At 44.1% G+C, this 14401-nt stretch overlaps 1 protein-coding gene across 1 annotated transcript; it reads left to right on the plus strand.

Annotated features, from left to right (window-relative positions):
• The first annotated feature begins 8938 nt into the window (after window positions 1–8938).
• dpm3 (dolichyl-phosphate mannosyltransferase subunit 3, regulatory) lies at window positions 8939–10274 on the plus strand. The gene is made up of 2 exons (XM_079288694.1): window positions 8939–8984; window positions 9232–10274. The coding sequence occupies exon 2, from the start codon at window positions 9255–9257 to the stop codon at window positions 9531–9533; it is 279 nt and encodes a 92-aa protein (XP_079144820.1). The 5' UTR covers window positions 8939–8984; window positions 9232–9254; the 3' UTR covers window positions 9534–10274.
• Window positions 10275–14401: the final 4127 nt, after the last annotated feature.

The raw sequence follows: 14401 nt of genomic DNA on the forward strand, positions 1-14401 counted from the left end.
ACATTAAAGGGGAAACTGTTGAGGGATTTGGGTTTGCTTCGACCACAAAGGGAAAATAAAAATGTAGAAGAAGAAGAAGAAAAAAAAAGAGTTGAATCGAGAAAAAATACATCTAAAGCGCACAGCCTTGACACAAGCCAAGGTTCTTTTTTAACGTCCTAATACACACAGATAAAAGTACTGCCCCCAAAGGGAGGTTCAGCTCTGATCCCCCATGATATAGAAGAAGTGGAATGTACAGTAAAGCATGAATACAGCACGGCGCAGCCCTCCACCCACCCCCTTGAGCTTGCTGCACCTCTCTTCTTTCGTCCAAATCTGTAACAGATTGGGTTTAGTCTGACTGGAGGTATGCAGCCACAACACCACATGTAGGGGTCTGCATAATCCCTCCACCAAGTATTAAGCACACAGCATGGCCATTCTTTTAAAGAGCTGGCAGGAATTACCAATACATAATCTCCATGATCATCATTTAGCATAGTTTAGTGGGAGAGCATGGAATATATGAAGGATCTAAAAGCTGTATGCAATCTGTGAGAGACGGTGTGCGGTGCCATCTGGAGAACACACAGACAAAGTCTGTCGGAATCCTCGAACCCAACTGTCTTAAGCGACATGAAGCTGCACCACATGTTCAAGTCCTGATTTGTTTGTTGAATCCGCTGTGTGGTTTCTACAGCCTGTTTATGGGGAACCTGCCTGAAACGATTCTGCTGAGTTGAGAGCATTACTGTGGATCTCTGCGGTGGAGGCCTGCAGTAGGAGTTAAGTACGCAGGGGGTGGACTCAAATGTGGAAATGCGTTTGTGCAGCTGCTCCCTGCGCTTTATAGCCGTGGACTTTTCATTCGATTGAAGATTAATTATTCATCTTCATAAGCACAAACCTCCACATTACAATCACAAGAGGTGGCGTCTCTTAATTTCGGCCTCTCCATAGGAAACAGGTTATTTCTGGAGCAATTGAATCACACTCGCGTCATTCATTTCTCTTACTCGGTTTGCTCATGCCTTAAAACTCAATAACGCTGCCTCGATATTATTCTTCCAGACGTGGCCACAGCTGAAAGATTTATTTTTCTCTTTCTCGTCCACCCATGAGACGGAGCGGCATGAATAATATACTACTTCCTGCTTTTATCTCATTGGTAATCTGAATAGAGGTAGAAGGGGGGAGAAAAAAAAATCAATCAGCTAAATGTTGGCTAAGAGGATTTGAGGGGCATGGCGGCCGTCTTCCCTCACTATAATAAATGAAGGGTGACGGTAATGCTACACTGAGCCCATATGGCCACATACTGTAACCTAGTGCACTGCAATCATGAGAGAAGACACAGGGCTAATTCAGTTCAACATTTACGCTCCAGTGGCATATCCTCCTATTGGATTGCACTTTGTTTTTCTCTGCTTAATGATGCAATGAGTATTGTGCAATTTACTGCATGAATCAAACTGCACACAGTGCACAATTGGACAATTAGAGTGCCCTCTGACATCAAAGGTTACATTACAGGAATAGTTTGACATGTCAGGAAATTCGCTTATTCGCTTGCTAAGAGTTACATGAGAATATCGATGCCACTCTCGTGTTTGTTCATTAAATATGAGTCGTTTGGCCTGCAGCTGGGTAGCTTAGCTTAGCATGAAGACCGTAGATGGTATGAGATATGGACGTGGTCCCATTCTGAAGAGTCGGTGTGAAGCTCAAAGTGGGCGGACAAGAGAGAGACCTTTTTGGACCCGACAGAGAAATAAAACATTGTTCTTTACCTTTACCTTTTGCTTGATCCGGTCTGTTTGTTTTTGTATCTAACAAAGTCTCCTTCGGAGAGGTCACGCTGTCGAAATCACCTAAATATTCAACCATGATATTGAAACTCTTTCAGATGAGACTGAGCTACGCTTTCTCTGTACTCCAACACAACAAACCCCCACAACACTTCTCTCTTCAACTCTCACTTTCCACTGTTCACATGACACAATAACAAACAGACCGGATCAAGCGAAACGTAAAAGAAAAACCTTTTAGTTTGTTTTCCTTTCCTTTCCATAACAGGGTCCAGGTTGAAAAATACCAAAGTTACCTTTTAAAAAGGTCATGATACGTTGAGTTCCAAGTGACTCAAATGAAAGCTATCTCCGGTTTAACTTACAGTCTGCAATGTGGGGATGTTATCCTTTAGAAACGATTTAATTCTGAACCCAAAACAATGGTTCACTGGTTTGAACCATTAAAATCTGTCTTTTGGATCACGAGTGTGAAGTGAACCAAACTATATTACACAGCTTTTGGCCCTAAAGTGTGCCTTTAAGGCTGGCGTAACTTCAGATATATATCTCTACAGTCTGTCTGTACCTAGGATATTATTGTTTCCATAAAACCGAGGTGTGGAATAACATTTTAGCCAGACTAATGGCACAAAATTCTTTGTAAGAAATGGTGTGAGCAGGTGTGGGACCATTGCACGTGTGGTTAGAAACCATGATTTCTGGTTGAGCTTTACGTACTATGTGACAGATCCATTCAGGGAGTAAGTAAATCAGGACGCAGCACATTTTGTGTGGTTCTCCACCGTGGTCAAAAACATGCTGAGTCGGACCGCAATAGCCCCTGCACTGTTAAAATTCCAGGTCTCTGAAAAGTGAAAGGCAAGTCAAATCAGTGTGTCAACAAGGGATCCGTAAACCACACGTTTCCTGGACGGCTCTGTCAAGACCAGCTGTGCATACATCATAGCCTGCATGATCCGCGTGTACAGAAAGAGAGAAAGAAAAGACAGACAGGGGGGGGGGACAGAAACAAAGACAGAAACAGACGTGAAACAACACATACCGACAGGCGTACACAAAAGGAGGAGGGGGAGTTGGTACTTGATCTGTGAGAAGAGAAAAACAGTCTCACCATGTCTCTGAAGTCACTCCATGGTCCTATCTGTTACCATGTCAATACTTCACAACGGCCCACCCCGGCCGCCTCGTCTGTCCCTCCTCACCTTCCAGATGCTCACGCAGTGAAGGGCTGAAAGGTCGGCAGGTGCCTGGGGGGGGGGAGCGGCAAGGAGCCTCAGGGGTCAGATTTCTGAGAGGTCAAGCAGTCGCAGACTTTGGAGTTGAACGAGCGGGGAGAGAAGGGGGGGGGGCAATATGGCTAGTGTCCAGAGCAGGAGATAGACGAGACCACAGAGCAATAGTCTCACCAAACCAACTTCATTTACGGGCATCGGCAGACAGCCGCGCCGCCTGAGGCGGCCACAATCAGCTGTCAGGGTATTACCCACTGCCCACCACCAATCCACAATCCCTGACCTTTTGCATTCCCAACATAAAGTCGAAGACAGTCACGAGGGCATCGACACATGTACAGTGAATTTGTGTGATTCCGATTGCTAAACTGACCTGTAATCCTTTCAGTGGCGGTTATTGACATACTTCTCAATCATTAAACTCCGCGGCTTATTTAAATGCAAATTGCATTGTAATTAGTCTGTAGAATCAATCAACAGCACATCGATGTGTGCCCGGATCACTGAACCCCCATGATTCCTCTGATCATGCAAAGCAACATGACTCCAGCCCTGAACGCCTAATCTAGTGGAGCAGCCAAGGACATCGTCTGCATAATGAGAGACCAAAGGCAATTTATTGAATGCAGGCAGTGATGCTGACTGGACTTAATGAGTTTTTGTATGTAACTTCATGTTTAGCTTGCCGCGTTTGGCTATCTAACGCGTGGCCCATTTTCTCCAGAGCCCCTTCATTACATCAGTGAAATGAGGCGATAAAGTTGGCAATGTCTGCCCCGAAATCAATGTGGTATTGGCAAGAGATGTGTTACCCTGTTGATGGTTTACAGCTGCATACGGCAAGCACCCATACAGTAGCTACTTCTCCCTAACACCTGCGTGCAACGCATCTATCACAGGAAAACAATGTAGTGAGCATGATAAAACTACCGGACATCGTTCCCCTCTTTCTCCCATTACCATCCGTGATGTAAACACAAGATGAAGTCAGTTTGTTCTCGTCTAGACATGCAGCCCTACATCATCCGCCCCATGCCGAGCACACAGCACTGACCCACATTAATACATTTATAATCAATACCTCCCCGGGTCTCGTGTACAGACTCGCCCATCAGACGTCGAAGGAAATTGTGCAGTCCAATTTAAAATGGCCCAGGGAAAACTTCCATAACCATGTGCCAATTAGTTCCACTGTCAATAATGGTAACGCTTAAGGACATTGTGTTCCAGGGTGAGAGGGGAGGATGGATGGAGGGAGGAGGGAGACATCATCAAGCTTATGCCCATTGTTCATTGTTAATGGCTGTTACACTGACAAGAAGCACACACACACACTCATTGTGGTCCGTGGACGTGGTTGAGGGGGTTGTGTTCAGGGGCAGAATTACACAACCCATGAAGATAATAAGTAATGACGTCTTATTAAGGTCAACAAACAAAGCACTAGTTGGACAAACACAAGCCGTGTGATGGGATTCATTCGGACAGCGTGGAGAGAGAGAGAGAGAGAGAGAGAGAGAGAGAGAGAGAGAGAGAGAGAGGTAGGTGGGGGGGGCGCATTCCTCTGTTGTTTCACTGCGGCCGTCACAGCAGCAGCTGAAACAGGTGCGCGTCTTTACTCGGGGGGGCACCGAGGGCAAGACAAGTGCTATTCTCACATGGTTCAGACTGGTCACACTTGACCGCACTCTGACCTCGCAGCCGCTTGCGTAGCCCAGGACTTCATTAAGTAGGCCCTAAGTAGCGCAGGGGTCTCACAACTATTATCTCTGCAATTTAAGACAGACGCTCCCTGTCCATCATATAAACTTGGCTCAAGGATATTCATGAGCGGTGTATCAACGTCGAGACTTTCGGCAGCTCTGCTTCGAATTTGGGACCCCTGATGAGCTGCATCATGGGGCCGCTCCAGGCCGATGCTTCTAGTTTGATTTGTGGTCACCTCACCTGTCTGAGGAGCCTCTTGTAAAGTCATCCCACAAACTCTGCTTCACTCAGCATGGTCCGTCCAGGCACAAAGGAATCCGCGAGGGCCAGGTGACGTTTCAAGTTGGACACACAAAAAGAGTGTTGAGAAGTTCAAGGAGACAACACAAACCTAACCTTTGATTGGCAGAACAAAGGACTTGCTGGGCTGTCAATAGTCAAAGCTTGAGACATGAGACTCTCGAACTCAACATGCAAAAACTTGACCATCAAGTCTGAAGTTTTGATGTCGTAAAAGGAAACTGTTAACAGTTGTTGAAGGGAAAATCATCAAATGCTGTGTTCAGCATTGACAGACCTGATAATCGTTTGCATGGCAGCGGTTTTGTCTTTGTTTGTTCATTATGTGATGGAATCATGTGTATTTCTGGTGTATTTTCTATAAAAGAAGTACTTTATTAATCCCTCATTTGGGGAATACATTTTTCACACTTCGTTATGATTCATTACACAATGTCGTCGTTGTAAACAATTATGCCCGACACAATAAAGGCTATTAACATTACTTTTCTCTTTTCTCAGCCCAAGACAAACTGAAAAAGATTTTGTTATCTTGAAACTTTTGGCCCCAAAAGACTTAAAAGAAGCTGTATTACTGCTCAATTCTTCAGATTTTCGAATAGGTGATTGTGGGATTTCTTGGGTTGCATTGATCAACTAGAACCAGTTCCTCTTCAAGTTTGAGGTGAGAAATGCGTTTGTAAAATAATGCTTTTCTAATGTTTAAACTAATTTGTTAAAGGTCTAGGAAGCCAAGAGGTTGCCTCTTCACTTCAATCAGCCCTCATCACTCAATCACCGATTGGTCTGACATTTAGCTGCCAGGCTCAGTCTGTTTAATTTCTTCCCAGATCAAAATTTCCCAGAAGAACCTTTCAAAGATTTCGGATGGTTTTGCCAGGCTCACGTCTCCTTCCTGTGCTTTGGGCACCCGACGAGTATCAGTTCTCTCTCTTCCACCAGCGACAAAACCCCTGGAACGTGGACATTGTGACGCACTTTTAGTCACTCTTTCCTTTTCCCAAACACACACACACACACACATCCAATGACAACACAACACACAGCTATGGTCTCCAGCTCAGGAAACAGAGGGTTCCTGTTTTTGAGTCCAAGCTCCATTGTTATCTTGAACAGCGTTTTGACAGTAGTGCATGTTCTCTCTCGCTCTCTCCTTCTGTCTGGTTTTCTCAGCCTCCCCAGCTCTTGCTTCACACCCTTGAGATATTACCCAGTTATTATCCAGCCAAATTTTGATTCCCATACAGCCCTATAGCACACATTCTTATCTGGACCTTTCACTCTACTAATATTGAGAAAGCCATGAGAGAGAGTCAACACAACCCTCCATTACCACTTTTCCTGTTTTATCTATGTGCCTTATCTTCGCTCTGTGGATGGAGTCTCACACAGTCAATCTTATTTCTGTGCTTGAGGATCAAGTATCTCCTCGGCCACCGCTCCCTCTCTCCCTCTCTCCCTCACTGTCTTCATGCTCTTTTCTCATTCCTTCAGCCTCTGCTGCCATACTCGCTCCTTTGTGGGAACCGAGGTGCTGCATGTGGTCTATTGCACAGTCGAAGGTGTTAGGGGGATTGAGGAAAAGTCTGGACAAGCAACAGCTGGATTTAATGCACCATTAAGGTCATTGGTTGTTCAAGCTGCACCTGCAAATCCCATGATTTCACCCCCACCCCCCACCCCCCTGTCTAAACCTCTCTTCCCTGTCTGCTCCCTCCTCTCCTCTTTTCTCTGTTGCCATCTCCTCTTTCGTCCAAATACTCAGCTCTGCCTTTCTTTTTCATTTCTGGCCCTCTCAGCTTTCTCGCTCTTGCCCTGTCAACTATGAAATCCCCCCCCCCCCCCCCCTCTCTCTTCTCTGGTTCTTCATCAGGAGTAACTGCTGCCGCTGCTGCTTCACCTCTCTCTCTCATTCTGCCTCCCTACATCCCTGTCTGGTTTTCTGTCTCACTCTGCATGTCTCCCTATCTGTCTATCCCTCCTCTATCTGTATGTCTCTCTCTCTCTCTCATTCTCTCTGTTTCAATGCCTACCGCTCGCAGCCTGTTGTGTTGTGTCTGCCAGGCCTTCTCGGCTGGAGCGCATGTTTCCTGAGTTCTGGAACGGAACAGGAGCTGGCAGGGAGATACACTGAGAAACGCCAGCTGAGCTTCTCATAGTGATGCAGCACAGGCAGGACACAGCACACACTATGATGTATGGCATGATGCAGCATGTCATGGGTAATCCCCCCTGGATTCAGTTTATTCTATCGATGCAGTGGAGTAACCTGACCATCACAGGATGTGTCTATCATATCACAACATATTAAGTCTGCACCTTTTAATTTACCAATATATTTCTTATAGACATAAATGAGCATTTAGGCATTAGGTTATTATAGAATTCACAGAAAAAGAAATGACCACAATTCATCAATTACAATTGATCTAGCAAAAGTATGCCAAACATTTATTGAGTTCAACTTCTCATATTTAAATTCCGTGTTGGATGTTTATGACTGTGAAGATGTTTCCTTCCTTATTGATTAAATGGGGAAATTATTGAAAGCTTCCTAAACACTTGCAACATATCGATCAATCATGGAAGTAATCATTAGCTGCAGCTTCTTGTGTCGCAGCTGCTTGTGAGGAAACTCAAGCGAAGTAAACGGGCGCAAACATTTCGGGCGCAGCATATATCTTGGCCGTTACACAAAGCCATTCACAAGCTAAAGCATCTTTGAACAACATTGCAGACGTGGAAAGATAATTGTTGAGCTCAGGATTTCAAGATGTATGTTTCAGCAAACAGACATAAACCCTGACTATCTTCCAGTCTTGCATATAACAGTCTCCATAAACAGAAGCAACAGGCTTTACCCCTCTGGCAGACGCACATATCGTCACTCACACCATTAACACTGGTGCAGACAAACATAAACACCACCGTCCTAAGAATAACTCTCCATTTTTCCCCAAAGAATGATGTTTATTTCTCAGTGGCTCTTTAGTGCGTCCCTGTCCCCAGCTAACTGAATGATGTTTACGTCTCCCACTCCTGATTTCACCCTGGAGAGGTCTGTGCCCTCTGCACCTGGACAGTTCACCTCCCTGAATGAACGGACGCGGCCCATAGCACCTAAAGAGACACAGAGATCAAACAGTGTGCTCCCCGAGGCCCCTAATGAAATTGTTGTTGGATTCCTCGCTTTGGAATAACATTAGTATTTATGGATAGCTTTCAGCAAGCGCTAATGGTAAACTCATTTCCAAAATGGCTTTTCTAAATTAAGAGGATGGCACAGAGAAACAGTTAAAGGTCTACTGTGAGTTAAAAGCCTGACTGGGGGCCTCATTATAGACTCAGTTGAGACAAATTGTTTTCTGTCTCTCAGCTGACAGGGTGCTAGTGTTGTTTATACATCCGCCAACAGTCTCTGGCAGCGTTTTAATGAAAAACATAAACGGCGACAACGTTAAGATATACAGAGAAGTATAATGAGGGAATGTAGTGATTCATTTTTTTTGACCACTTTCTTCTCACTCCACTTACAGAGAGGACAATATACAACAAAACAGGACACATTTAATAAAGTATGAATTTAGCAGTACAATAGTAACATAAACACAGTAATATATATGTATGTAAATAGATTTTTTTTAAAAACGTCAGGCTAAACATTATCATCGACACATTTAAAAACGTGAAAAAATATCTTTATTTATGTTTTTATGCGATCTCAAAGATTGTATTTGATTTTATTTGTATTGATTGTATTTGATTGTATACGCTTTTAATAAAAGGTGTTTTTGATTGTGAATAAGGACTTTTGCGAAAAATATGACCTTAATTAATCACAATTCAGTAGATTTGTTGGAATTTCTGGAGCAACACAACGCTGACTACATTTCCCATAAGGCGTCACGGGTTACGTCATAAAACTGCGCTGCGCTGAGGTGGCTTTTGAGAGGTAAACACATCGGATACCTTCTTCTAAATGCATTTATCGAACGAAACGCTATTTAAACGAATGAATCGTTCCCTTTAGTATCTGTCGTACGACTTGTTATTCCGGCTGCGTCATGTTATTTGCCGTTTGTCTTTCTCGTGTGTTGTAGCCAACGATGACGCTCAACAGCTAACACGGTGCTACCTTGGTGTGCTAAAGCTAAGCTAATTGAGTTTACAGCCTTCATAACCGTCCGTTTCTGCCTCAGGTTGTTTGGCGGCAGCTCTCATCATGACCAAACTTCTGGAGTGGCTGTTCGGTGTGTCGCTGGTGGGCGCAGTCTGGGCTTTGGTCTCCTTCGACCTGTTGGACCTGAGCCTGCCTCAGACCTACAGAGAGGTCGCCTGGCCGATGCCTCTGTACCTGCTGGTTTCATTCGGATGCTACTCCCTGGCCACGGTGGGATACAGGGTGGCCACCTTCAATGACTGCCAGGAGGCGGCAAAGGAGTTGCAGGGGCAGATAAAGGAAGCCAAAGAGGACTTGAGGAGAAGGGGCCTAAAGATGTAGCACTTGACTATTTAGAAACGTATGAGCGACTGAAAGGGATGCACGGACGAGTTTACACATCTAACATGTCTAAGTGTCCAATAGTTATTGTTTATGTGTTGGATGAAACTCTTCTCAGAACTGGCACCTTTTTTCTTTGGTTTAGTTTCCAGCAGACATGATCAGAACATCAATCATAATGAGCCATTATGCAGCCGTGTTTCTTATCCAGTGTCACCTCTTTCAGATTAGATATCGATCAAATGTGCTTCAGGAAATTAGAAATGAACGGCCTGATCGATGTTCTGTGGGCTACTTATAAGTGACAACACAGCAGTTTGCACCATGAAGATAAATGTTTAATGAAGTGAAAGATATTAAACATCACCAGTTGGTTTGAATCAGTTTACAGCTCGTTTATTTACTGATTAAACCCAAACCAGATTCTGTAAAAATAAGGAAACCTGTTAACACACACGGTGATGTCTTTTGTAGCTAACTGCACACAGTTAAATACCCCTGAGAGTCACTGGTCAGCTAACATATCGTCTGTAACAAGTTGTCGATCAATGAAACGGCAACAAGTGAAACCAAAAGGTCACACTGGAACAATCTCACTAAATGCTGTCTGGAGGCTGCTGCTCGTCTGTATGGACGAGAGTTTATCTGTAGAGAAGTGTACGTTCCATTGTCCAATTTCATACTTGTGCCCTGCGGCTATTGCTGGAACTTAATTAAATTGGAGTCTATTTTTCTTCAGTTTTTCTGCCTACAGATGTGTGTGTGTGTGTGTGTGTGTGTGTGTTGGGGGTTTGCAAAGGGCCAGGAGGTATGCGAGTATGTGCATGACTGCGTGCATGTATGATGCATTCCTTCTCCGAGCATGACCCGAGGGCCTTATATCAACTTCTCAATGCCTCTCTTGTCCCATTTTGTAGTGGACGACGAGAGATGTACTTTATACAGCATTTCCTTTGCTTCCCTCGCAGAGGTTTGCTCGAATGTAAGCTAAAGTATGTCGTCCTGAACTAATCTGATGTTGGCGAGTACAGTTTTGTGTGCGCGTTAAAATGCTGCCTATGCTCATTTGCAGTGCGTTCCCGCTGGGCATAAACAAAGCGTAGCCTGGCCAAAGGCCTCATTACAGGGTTTCAAAAGCTCCCATAACTTAAGAACAAATGCAAAAGAGTCGACGATTCTCTGTGTGCACGCGCTGCCTGTTGTGCCGTTTGGCTGCAGCCCCATCATGCCTTGCAACATCCCCCCCCCGTGAACGTCTCCAAGCTGTTGCAGGAGCAGACTGGATGAAAGGCAACCTTCAGCAAATCTTCTACTTTTGGCAATTACACCAAAGGCTTCCCTTGGTAGGCAGTTGTGTTCTCACTCGTAACCACATGTGAAATAGTTAAATCGCTTTTCTTTGTCATCATTCTGCCCATATCGAACTTTGAAGACATCCATCTTGTTATATCCTGCAGGCTATCAGACAAAAGTATAAATGAGAATGGGCCAAACATGTTCCAGACCATAAACAGTGCGTGTGTATCTGTAGCTACGGCATTAAGTAGTTTTGTGTCTTCTCCTTTTAATCCTTTGTTTCAAACATACAGTAAGCTTCATTGCAGACCTATCCCTTTACATGGTAGCAAATGTAATTAAGTAGAATCTGATGCACAGACAGCGATGTATCAAAAGCCGTCCTATCAGAAACAACCTCAAATGCTCAAGCTTTTTTTTTTTTTGCTTTTTTAAAAATCTCCGTGCATTTCTTTTGCAGCAAATGAGACAACAAACTACTGCTGTTGGTTTTACGAGTGCGTGAGATAATAGTGAGATAGCAGTTTTGTATCCCCGTCTGTCAAGATTTTGGCTTACAATGGAGTATTTTTTCATGACGATCTTTCATATGTTCCAGTAGAAATCAAACCTTCACACAGTCAGTCATACTTTTATCATTTAGATCACCTTTAGCTAAAAAAAAAAAGACCTGAACCCAACCTGAAATAATACAAAACCAAAGTTGAGATTCAGTGTTCTTTGTTATGAATGACATACATTATTTATCCGTTCTTGTACCCCAAAGTGGTAAGTTCTGTCGACTTGACTCATGTCAAAGCCATCTAAAATCTCTCGGTGATGTAACATGTCTAAGTGGCAACTTCAAAATCCTCTCGCTGCAATTTTCTTTTTTTTCTGGTTTTGGAGTATGAGAGCCACTTAGCCACACACTTTTTTCTTTCATAATTGCTCTGTCTGCCTTCGACTGGCTGAGAAAGATGGCAAACGTGCACAGAATGTTCTTTGTGTTCTGTTGCGAAGTGGTGAGGTCAGAGGAGCCAGATAAATTGGGAGAGGAGCTGAAAAACAGGAGGAAACCTAATGGGGATAGAGTCAGCGAGAGCGGCCACAGGGTTGTGCCGCAGGATGGCCTCACTGAGACCTTCAGACACTATAAAAAACATTGAGAGACACTCAGTGACACTGCTCGGAGAAAATTCATCTCGACAGGCTGAGAACCAAAACTGAAAACCTATCATTTTTCTGCACAGAAAATACTTTTTTTCCCCACCCACACATTTCACAGCAAAACCTCAAACCAATCTACAGACGCACAGAAAGAGAGATGGAGTTAGTATCCGAGGCCCAGAGCTGAAAGAGATGGAGATTTGATACAGATACAGAAAAGGGTGAGCAGTAATGATGAGATGAGAGAGTAACAAAAGAGGGGGGGGGGGGAGATGGATACAGAGAGAGTGAATGGTTTAAAGGGGAAGAACAAAAGTGTGGAAGTGAGAATACATTTAAAAAAAAAAAAAAAGGAAAAGTGACCGAGTGACACGGACAGGAAACCAAAGCATGAGCTGGAACAAGACAAATGACCGTAGCAGAGAGTGTGTGACAGGACTTTTTCGGGAAGAGCAGACCACATCCTGACCGCCAGAGATGGCAGGGCACCAAAATGTGTCCCGATTGGCTTATTTTCTCAATCAGATCTTTAGTTTGACATGTTGGGCGTATTCTTTGACGTGTCAGAGCCTGCTAGCTGGCCTACAAGTACGTGATTGGTCAGTGGGCTAGCGCGACATGTTGGGCGGTGACAATCCCAATATCTGCTGCCTCTGCCAAGCAGACATTTTCAGCCCTCAAACGCATTAAAACGTATTCAAGAAATACAACTGGGGAGGCTTGACTGTCTTCACTGGCGTCCATGAATCGAGGACTTCTTACTGGAACTAAAACACACGGATGTACTGAACAACAGTTCAGCTTACCATCAATTCAGGAAAGGTCAAGAAAGATCAGTCTCTCAGGCTAACAGATCCAAAAGAGCCAAGCGGAAAATCCAAGGTCCAAGAAACGGGAATGCAGGGTCAGAACAGATCAAATTAAACGGGTCAGGAAATTCTGGAGAGATTGGAAGACACTCGCAAGACAATCTGGCAGGGACCAGGTGAAAGTGGACTGGTTTAAATTCGGAGGGACTAATGACAGAATGAGCTGCAGGTGAGAAAGACCAGGTGAGGGAAATGAGTTGATGGCATGGTCTGAGAAAGTGGCAGGACCTGAAATGACAGGAGAGTTCGTGATAGAGTAGAAGCAGATTACAACAAACTAAGAGGTGGTGGAGCTTGTGACAGTGTTTAGGATCTAGTGGTGAGCTTGCAGATTATTGCAACCAACTGAATACCCCTGCGCTCACTATTCCCTTTCCAAGTGCAAAACTGTGGTAACGTCGTTCGGGCTCGCTCAGAGGCCATCCGTACTATATTGACACTACTTCAGGAGCAACAAAAGTCCGATGGCAGCTGGCGGTACCACGATTTTGCGCTCTGCGGCTCGCGTTTTACCGCAGTTTCACAAGCATGTTGGAGGACTACGGTGGCCTTCAGGTGCCATAAAAATGCAAAAGTGTTTGGTTTGTCCATTCTGGGCTACTGTAGGAACAACACGGCTGACTCCATGAAGAGGACCCGCTCCCGATGTAGATATAAGCTGCTCGTTCTTTGCTGACAAACACACTGTGATTCCCAGTTTCAGGTGTTGATACACTTGTGAAACCATAGTTATGAATATCATATTCCATTTCTGCTCATAAATCCAGTCAAAGGCAGCTGGAAATGACATACTGTAACACCATGCTCAAATTGTACAGTGAAATAATCCCAGTTTATTGATGTTACACTGTCATTTTATACTTTAATGCAAAACATGTTTATGTTTTTCTTTTTTGTACAAAGGGAGAAGAAAGCAAAGAGATACATCATTTCTGGATACCTGAATTGGAAATATTTGCAACAACTATAGAGCAATGGGAGAAGAATATCTTCCATGATGCTGCCGGCTATTTCCTTTTCATTAAGATGATTGAAAGAGGCTTTGAGGATTCCAGAAATACTCTCTGAACAGCTCTTCTATGCATTAATGTAACAGTAATACATGAGGCAAAAACTGAGGCTTGGTTTAATATACATTCTACTATACAGTATCCTGGAAGCATTCTTTGATCATATTCCCAATATTCAGAAATTTTGATTCATGCTCTCCTTGCTACCGCCTGCAATGAGTGTGATCTATGAATTTGGGCTTTTAAATCTTGTGCGAACATCATATGGAGATGTTTCTTCGTTCAGGCCTGTGGAAATGTTGCCCTCGGGAGGTTTTCTGTGCTCCACGTTTGTTCCGGTTAACTGCTAACGCCCTTAACATTTACTGCAGCGTTAAAGGTTTCACACTTGCTGTTCACATTTACTCAAGCTGGTACGCAGAACGAGCGAGTAAATAAAATGAATTGTCTGCTCTTGACGAGCTACCACTCAGTGGAGCCTCTTCTCGGGGTCGGGCGGTTAAGGGGCCTGTCCCTAATTTATGACCATCCTTTTGAAAACATC

Source organism: Melanostigma gelatinosum, assembly GCF_949748355.1.
Source record: "Melanostigma gelatinosum genome assembly, chromosome: 17".
NCBI classification, from domain to species: domain Eukaryota; kingdom Metazoa; phylum Chordata; class Actinopteri; order Perciformes; family Zoarcidae; genus Melanostigma; species Melanostigma gelatinosum.